This window comes from Centruroides sculpturatus, unplaced genomic scaffold (assembly GCF_000671375.1).
Source record: "Centruroides sculpturatus isolate CEXI.00-Female unplaced genomic scaffold, Cexi_2.0 scaffold1418, whole genome shotgun sequence".
NCBI classification, from domain to species: domain Eukaryota; kingdom Metazoa; phylum Arthropoda; class Arachnida; order Scorpiones; family Buthidae; genus Centruroides; species Centruroides sculpturatus.
Window position 1 is genome coordinate 52,399 of NW_019385712.1, and position 9,052 is coordinate 61,450.

The following is a 9,052-nucleotide window of genomic DNA, read 5'->3' on the forward strand; positions in this document are numbered from 1 at the left end:
GTCATTTTAGAATGAAGAGATGCACTTTCGAAATTCTTTTGGAAAAATTAAAACCTAAATTAATCAATTCTTTCGGAAGACCTTGTTTAGATGCAAACAAGCAAATTTTGTCGGTAATTTGGCTTCTAGCAAATCAGGAATCATTCAGGTAAAATAAACTACTTAATAAAGTTTAAAGCTAAATACTGTATTTAAATTTATTAAATAATTAGATAAGCCAATAGTTAAGTGATAACATAATTTATTGTTACTAATTATGTATGAAATTTGCCAATATTAAAGATTTACAAATAAAAATAAATTTATAATTTTCTTAAAGAAATTCCTCGAGTCTGTTAAACTTAATGAAGTTAATACAAATAATTTGTATGGTAATATTGGTATTTATTAAATTTAAGTATAATTAATAACTTTTTTATTTCATTATAAGTCTGTAGCAGACAGATTCAACATCTCAAAATCTACCCTGTATAAAGTTTGTACTGAACTCGTAACAATGGCAAGTGATGTTATAAAATAGCCAAAATTGGAAGAATATGCCTATTTAACCAGAAAATTTAAAAATATAGCTTGCTTCCCAGGTATAATTGGGGCAATTGATGGGTGCCATATTCCTATTAAAGCTCCAAGTGAAGCAGCGGAAAAATATGTAAACTGGAAGAGTTTTCATTCTGTAATTTTGCAGGCAGTCTGCAACCATAACTTAGGTTTTACAGACTGTTATTGTGGCTTTCCTGGTTCTGTTCATGATGCCAGTTTTCAGAAATTCTGAAGTGATTCAGAAACTTAATGGTTCTTCTTTATCAGATTATCACATTGTGGGAGATACTGCCTACCCACTTATTGTGTCATTGATGGTACCATTTAAAAATAATGGTCACCTAACTGCTCAAATGCATACATATAATAATAAGCTGTCAAAAAGCAGAATTGTTATTGAGAGCAGCTTTGCATTTGTCGTGTCTATGCGCAATAACTACGGATGAGAATACGGATGAGACTCTGAACACTTTATTATTCGTTTTTGGCTACAGTTAACGGTCACCGATTAAGCGCGCAAAGCCCGGTTCAACTCAGTGTTGCCAGATGTTTCTTCTCTCTCGCTGTTGGTGGGCCCGCTCGTTGTAACATCCCTTACATCCTCCCCACCTTGGTCCTCTGCTTCTAATGGGAGGACCAATTGAATGGGGCTGCTGATGCGCTTCTGATCAGGGATCCTCAGACGGCAGGTCCACATGCAACCATCGCGGCCGGCAATCAGCTGTTCGATTACAGCTGTCCTCCACATCTGTCTCGGCAGCGAGTCCTCCCTAAGAAGAACGAGGGCTCCTTCACGGGGTGGTGGCAGTCTCTTCCTGACCCTACGAACATGATGAAAGCTTTGTAGGTCAAGCAAGTATTCCTTTTGCCATTGTCTCCAGAAACTGTCGGTGATCGACTGTTGGTGACGCCACTGTCTCATGAGGTCATGAATTGGGGTATGATCATTAGGCTCTGGGAGGTCAGAGATTCTTTTCCCTATCAAGAAGTGAATGAGAGTGAGGGCTTCTGGCTCCTCGGTGTCATAATTGTGTACCAGAGACCTGCTATTGAGGGCGGCTTCTACTCTGGTGAGTACGGTGGACATCTGTTTTGCATTTACTAGGCTTTTCCCTAGTATCTTACGGAGGCATCTTTTCACACTCCCCACCATTTTCCCCACCAAGCTGCCTTCTCCACATTAAAGACTCAAGTGATGCTTGTGATTAAAGACTCAAAGTGCTTAAAAAGTGCAAAGACTCAAGTGATTAAAGACTCAAGTGGTGAGCAGAGTAGCGGGCAAGCTGCTTATCAGAGAGTGATTGCCAGAGATCCTGTGGTTCCTTGATGGCTGTGTGGAAGGATTTGGCATTGTCGGAGTAAATCTTGCGAGGGAGGCCTCGTTGTCCTACAAAGCACTGTAAACAAAGGAGGAAACTGTCTGTTGACATGCTCGAAGACAGCTCTCGTTGTGGCGCAGGTGAATAGTGTAATGTACGACTTTTATATCGACTGTCCCTTTCGGATATACAGTGGGCCGGCAAAGTCTACCCCTGTGACAGAAAGGCGGAGAGAGTAATACATGGTCAGGAGGGAGGGGGCTTCGGTTTCTTGGTAAGGCTGATTCCTGTGGTGCTGGCACAGTAGGCATCTATGCAGCATGGTCTTAATGACTTTGTGAGCTCGCAGGATCCAGAAATCTTCTCTCAGGTTGGCAAGAACCACACGAGTGCCCAGATGCCCCAGGCGTAAGTGGCAGTTTATGATGAGGAGACGGGTGAAGGTGTGTCGGCCATCTAGTAGAATTGCATGCTGTGTGGAAGCGCAGACATCTGCAAATTGCAATCGGCCCCCTACTCTTAGGATCCCATTGGACAGGAATAGGTGGAAGCGATAAATGGGTGATTTTTCTGAAATGAGTGTACCGGAGTTGAGTGCTATTAACTCATCAGCGAAATATGTCTTCTGTACTGATCTGATCCAGTGGTCTCTCACTGAGCTTACTTCGTCTGCTGAGAGTTCTCCTTGTGAGTGATTATTCCGGGGGGTGAATTTTGCAAAGTGTAATGAAGCGGAGGATCCAGGCTGTTACTCGGAGGAGGCGTATGTAGCTACTGAAGCGAGATGTATCTAACAACTCGATATGGGCTGCAGTGTGCAGGGTGACCACATGTTTGCGTTCCTCTGCGGTGCAATCTGATGGTGGCGGATGGTCATTGGTTGGCCAGTATTCTTTTGTTTGTGATAACCACTGAGGTCCGCGCCACCAGAAAGTGTAACTGCGTAGGTATTCTGCCGTTAGGCCTCGGGATAGGTGGTCAGCTGGATTGTCTGTGCCAGGACAATGGCGCCATTGATTTGGGTTGGTGAAGCTTTGAATCTCCTTCACTCGGTTTTGTACAAAGGTCTTCCATCGATTGGGGTGTCCACGAATCCAGCCTAAGATCACCTTGGCGTCACTCCAAAGGACAGCGTCCTCTCTTTGAAGGTTGGTTTCAGTAGTAACGTATTTTAGCAGGCAACAACCCACCAAGGCTGCAAGCAGTTCTAGCCGAGGTAAGGTAACCCTTTTGATGGGGGCTAGACGAGCTTTGCTACAGAGAAGACACATGGAAATGCCCGATGGAAGATTGGTACGGATGTAAATAACAGCACCATAGGCGCGCTCACTAGCATCGCAGAAGACGTGGATTTTTGCTAGATGTAGGTTAAATCTTGTCGTTTTGATCCATCTTGGTATGGACACAAATGACAAATGCTGTAGGTCTTCTACCCAGTGATTCCAATGAGTTGAGATGTCTGCTGGCAGAACTTCATCCCATTGGAGTCCGCGGAGCCAAGTGTCTTGGAAAATGATTTTCCTGGTAATGGAGACGGGTGCGAATAATTCGAGAGGATCGTAGAAACGGGATGTTGCGGCAAGTAGCAGGCATTTTGTACCGGGGCGTTCCACTGCATCCGAAACGACGTCATTATAGTCTATGGTGAATTCGTCCTTTGTGGTGTCCCAGTCTACTCCGAGAATTCGTGTTTTCTGGGCGTATGCTATCTTTGTGTCTTCCCATAGCTTCTTCAGCAATTTCGAATTGGTAGCCCATTTTGCCATGGAAAGCTGGATCTGACCCATCATATCTGTAATGTCCCGATATATTTGTATAACAGCGGGATCATCATCGTCTCCTGCTGAAAAGTTGTCCATATATAAACCTTTGTCCAGAATGTGGGCAGCTGAGGGGTGGCTGATTGTGGAACTGGCTGCAAGTTCCCGGAGTGCGGCTGATAGGAGAAATGGACTGAAAGCTAGTCCGAAAGGCAGGCATTGGAACCGGTAGGCGGCCAATTCCTTCGTAGTGTGTAGATACCTCTTTTCGTCAGTGACCACCTTAAACCAGAAGAAGCGGGTGACAGCTCGGTTGTCGGGGTGCAAGGTTAGCTGGAGGAAGGCTTGACTGCCGTCTCTCACTAATGCCCTTTTGTGAAGATGAAAGCAAAGTAGTGTCGCTATGATGTTCGGCATCAGGTTGGGACCCACTTTCAAGGCATCATTGAGGGCAGGGTGTCCTTTCACATGAGAAGAAGCATCAAATACGATATGCCATTTGGAAATGTTGTTTACTTCGGATTGCTGCGTGATGTGGCAAGTAGTAGGTCTGTTGTAATGTTGCTTGTTCGTCAACCTGTTCCACATAACCGTTGGAGAAGTAGTTGAGCATGTGGCGGGTGTACATATTGCTGAACTCTATATCTTTGCTGAATCTGCGACGTAGGGTCTCGAAACGGTACAGAGCAGTTGTGCGGTTTGTATCTGTGAGGCGGATGTTCTACTTCCAGGGCAGACAGACCTCTGCATTTTTTCCCTTGATCCGGAAAGATTGACGGAAGCCGTCGAGCAGGTGTGCATCATAGACGGTCAATGACTTCTCCTCCGACTCTCAGATGCCGAGGGTATCCAGATCCCACATTGATCGTAGTATCGGGTCCAAAGGAGTTGCAATACTATTAACCTGGACTGGGTGAATCGAGACATTAGTCCGGTTACCATTCAAAATCCAGCCAAAGTGAGATGGGACTAATGTCAGGGTGTCATTTATGTGAACAGGGCTTTCCGTTTTGAGAAATCGCCAATAAAAGTCGGATCCGATTAGTATTTCGATGGGTAAATCACATGGCTCCTGCTGTGGGTCTGCAAGTTCTAGCGGTGGCATCTCTCTGACGGGATAGGCGAACTGTGATACTGTCGGATGAGGGAGGTACGTATTTGAAGATTATGCAGCTATTAAGGATGTAGCAAGTCTGCTGACACAGCTGGACAGAGTGAGTTGCATCTGACGATGTGATGTGTAGGTACTAGCATCTAATTTAAAGGCTTGAATTGCCAACGGTTCGTATCCAATCACTTCCAGTTCTAGCGAGTCAATGAGGGGGTGCCAACGAAACTCGTTTGGCTTCCTGGGTCTAAGACACATCTAACTTGTCTTGTGGTGCCCTTTGCTCCATGAACCCAAACTCGAGCTGTCTGTAGATACGTAAAGTCTGAGTGCACGTCAATTTTACTCACTGTGGCTCGAGTTGTGCTAATAGTTGAGGGAGCAAACCCCAGTGCAGATGTTGTGGGTTGCGTCATAGGTGGTGTCGGTCTGTTAGCTGCGACCGTCGTGTGAGTCTGCGTTGAGTCTGCCTCACATATCGAAACGTGATGATTGCGTCCACATCTCGACATGTCCGATTTTCTCGTCAGGGACAATTGGGAGCGGTATGGTTTAAGCCTAAGCACAGAAAACAACGGTTGGTCTCGCGCAGTTTTTCTGCACATTTTCTCAGATTTGTTATGAGTGTGCAGTCAGAACTGAAGTGGAAGAAGCTGTTGCAGAAGGCACACAAGAAATAGGAGGATCCTCTACCTTTGATGTTTCTTCCCATGGACTTATTCCTTGTCCGGACTGCTAGAGCGGCTGCTGTAGCTTGGGTTTTTTTCTTGTCAGATATTGGTCCTGTGTTCCATGGATAGTAGCAGCAGTGGTGATACCGTCTATTTCGTCTCCCACAAACTTCAGCAATAGTTCCAGATCGGATTCACTGGTACCCTTATGATGGGCATGAATGAGCCATCGTTCACACAAAGAATCTGGGAATGCACGCAGGATTTTCGGCGTTAGGATGCGTCCATAGTGGCTAATGGGCTCTCCCAGGGCTTTCAGGGCATGCACTCGCTTGTTGCACTCCACGAAGAGGTCGTTCAATTTGGCGGAGGTCGGATGGATTAAAGGTTGTAGACCCTCTAGGTAGTCGATGTTGGCCTGAATTATATGGTTCTTATCTCCGTATTTCTTCAGTAGTCGTGCCTTGGTCTCTGCATATGTCCCTGCGGTTATGGCAATGCCATCTACTAGGTGCTTAGCCTCACTGCGAAGATATCCCCGAAGGAAGACATGCTTTTTAATGTCCGGTATATTTGGATCCTCATCAATGGCTTCTGTGAACTGTTCCCAGAAGCGTTGCCATTTAGCTATTTCTCCTTCAAACGATTCAAGGACCAAGGCGGGCAATCTGGTGCGAGTGGGTGCCTGTGGTTGACCAATAAAGGACGGGGAGTCGGGACTGATGGGGCTTGCCGGGGTGAGGTCGGATGCGGCATTCCTACGGTCGAGAACTCGTTGGGCTCGAATCACGGCAAGTCGGGTAGATTCTTCTCTCTCTTCACAGGCAGCAGCGTCGGTTTCGTATTCCGTGTCCTCGAGTTTATCGTGAATAGCTTCATCTAATATCTTTAACTCTCTAAGCCATTCGTTCAACATGTCACGGGACAGTTCGATTTCATCGGACGGCGTTGAGTCCAAAATGGCGTTGATCTTGCCGATCGTCTTCGTCACGGACGTTCTTATGGTATTACGGCGGCGTCGGAGCTTGCTCAATTCCTTGGTGGAATTTGGATTCGTTCCGTTTGGAAATGTTTCGATCAATGGTGACGGTGGGTTAACGAAATCAATTCTGTGGACGACGGAGAAGACGGGCAATATGGCGGACGAACGTACGAGGCAGTATGGCGGCGAAAGCCCGTAACGACGAGCGGGACGACAACGGATCGGATAATGGTAGTAACAAGAGAATTGCATACCTGTTGGCGTCGGTTCTGGCCAAATCCTGGTCACGGCACCAATTATGTCGTGTCTATGCGCAATAACTACGGATGAGAATATGGATGAGACTCCGAACACTTTATTATTCATTTTTGGCTACAGTTAACGGGTGACCGTTAACTGTAGCCAAAAATGCGCGATCAAGCGCGCGAAGCCTGGTTTAACTCAGTGTTGCCAGATGTTTCTTCTCTCTCGCTGTTGGTGGGCCCGCTCGTTGTAACATCCCTTACAGCATTATTAAAAGGAAGATTTAGATGATTAAAATATTTTGATGCAAATAAAACATCAATGTTGCCTCTCTACATATTATCAGCCTGTGTACTTTATAACGTCTGTTTGATGAATTTGACACAGTTAATTGTGATGATGAAACTCTTGAAACTGTATCATCTAATATACAATAAAACAGTGCTGCTCAAAGAAAAAGACGGCTTAGAAACTATCAGAAATATGTTATCAGAAATCATGTTTGATAATTACAGTATTTCTGTACAATGTAATATCTATTTAGATAATTATTCTTTGTCATGTCATTTTATAGAAAAATAAAAGTTTTCATGTTGAGTTCACAAATGATGATTTCAATATTTTAGTGATTTATTTACAATTAATTTAACCACTGTAAAGCAACTTAAAACACATTCAAACTATAAATCAATATTTTATTTACAAAAGATAATTGTTTTACTATTTATCGATTAACTGTTGTAATTTTTCTAATAGTAATTTTTTTATTTGTATATTTTCTTCATGGCGTTTTTCAACACTAATTCTGTAATTTTTAAACCATTTCGGTTCTTCTTCTATCCTGCACTTTTTGTTTGCAGATGCTTTAGGTGATGGCGTTTCCTGAGTTGTATTATTTCCATTTTCTGTTATGGTAACAGAATTATTAAATCCAGAGGAAGAACTAGCTAATGAAATAAAAGGATCCAGCGGTACAGCCTGAAATATTTTATCTAATTCAGCCATATAACGGCACTTTCTCGACCCATTTTTATTATTTTATAGTTATTTTTTAAAGATTTAAATTTATTTCCACACTGAAGTGGCGTTACAGAATAGCCATAGCTTTTAAAGCTATTGGCTATTTTTTCCCACACTTGTTTTTTTTTTAAATGAGGAGATGAAAACATGCTCTCATTTATTTTATATTGATTGAGAAGCAAGTGTGTGGTTTCATCACTCCAACTGAATGACACAGACTGACTTCCAGGAGCTTCATCTGTTGTTTGTCTTATGTTTGGATCAACTGAAAACATAAATAATTTAATTATATTTACTGTTTATGTTTAAAAAGTATATAGATGTGTTTAATCACATTTTCGATGAGACAGATCTAAATTTGATCAAGCTAAACATCAAGATTACTATAGTTTTTAAATTTAAAATGTCTATTTTAAAAGCAAAATGGTTAGATTTGTACAACAAAAGAATACTTAGCTTGTTCAAATTGATCTTCATATAAGTAAAATATTCTAATTAAAACTGATATTAATATGAATTGATTTATTATTAAAGCTAAGACATCTGGGTCCTAAAAGTCATATAAATAATTAAAGATATAAGTTATTTTTCATGCTTAGAAGCCCTAGCCTTGTATGTTATCACCTACTGTTCTGTAGCATATGTTTATTTTTTAAATATAAACATATTGAATTTATTCAGCTCCTATTCATTTATTATTTAACATATTAACTTCGTAACACAATTATTCACCTTTTGTTGGGATTTATAATCCAACTCAGTGTGTGATAAGTCCCAACAAAAAGTGAATAATTGTGCTACTTTACTTATTTGTAAGAGGACAAAAAGCTTATTAATTGTTCTATATTAACTTCAATAATTAAGGAAAAACTGTACAAAATGTATCAATTGTATCAACTGTTTAGAAATATTACTTGAGCATCAGATATAATCATTAATATTCTTAATTCTTGATATAATAATTATTTATAATGGTATGTTCCTTTATTATATACTGTACTTATATCTTATGCAGATGTGTAGTTTTTGTAAAAAAGTAATTAGGATAAAATACAGTATAAGATTTTATGAAATTTCGTATGTTAATTTTTATTTAAGGTAAAAAAAATAAGAAAAGAGCTCTGCTTACCATTCTCATTTCCACATTTCTGTACATTCAAACATTTCGTTATTTGTGACCTATTTCCTTTCAATCCACAATTAGCGCACATATGAAGTATATCAGAAAAATCGATGCTGTTGGACGCCATTTTCTTAACGAAGTAAACCAACTCTTTCCTTCGTGAACTTCGTTAGAGTTTCGTTCGAAACGTCATCACCGCAGAGCATGCGCACTGAGCGAGACTACTACTTTTCGAACGATTCGTTACTAACGCGTTTAACTCGTTCGACTTAACGAACGTACCCTT

The 9,052-nt window shown here is 41.7% G+C and overlaps 1 protein-coding gene and 1 pseudogene across 1 annotated transcript; one reads left to right on the plus strand and one right to left on the minus strand.

Annotated features, from left to right (window-relative positions):
• The window catches only part of LOC111641442, a 10,173-nt pseudogene extending 2,968 nt beyond the window's left edge, over window positions 1-7,205 (plus strand).
• On the minus strand, window positions 2,169-4,576 carry LOC111641448. The gene has a single exon (XM_023387620.1). It carries the CDS (start codon window positions 4,205-4,207, stop codon window positions 2,555-2,557), a length of 1,653 nt encoding a protein of 550 aa, XP_023243388.1. The 5' UTR covers window positions 4,208-4,576; the 3' UTR covers window positions 2,169-2,554.
• Window positions 7,206-9,052: the final 1,847 nt, after the last annotated feature.

Excerpts from the sequence above, each read along its gene's own strand:
- LOC111641448 (XM_023387620.1), bottom strand. The coding sequence starts at position 4,207 with ATGTGGAACAGGTTGACGAACAAGCAACATTACAACAGACCTACTACT.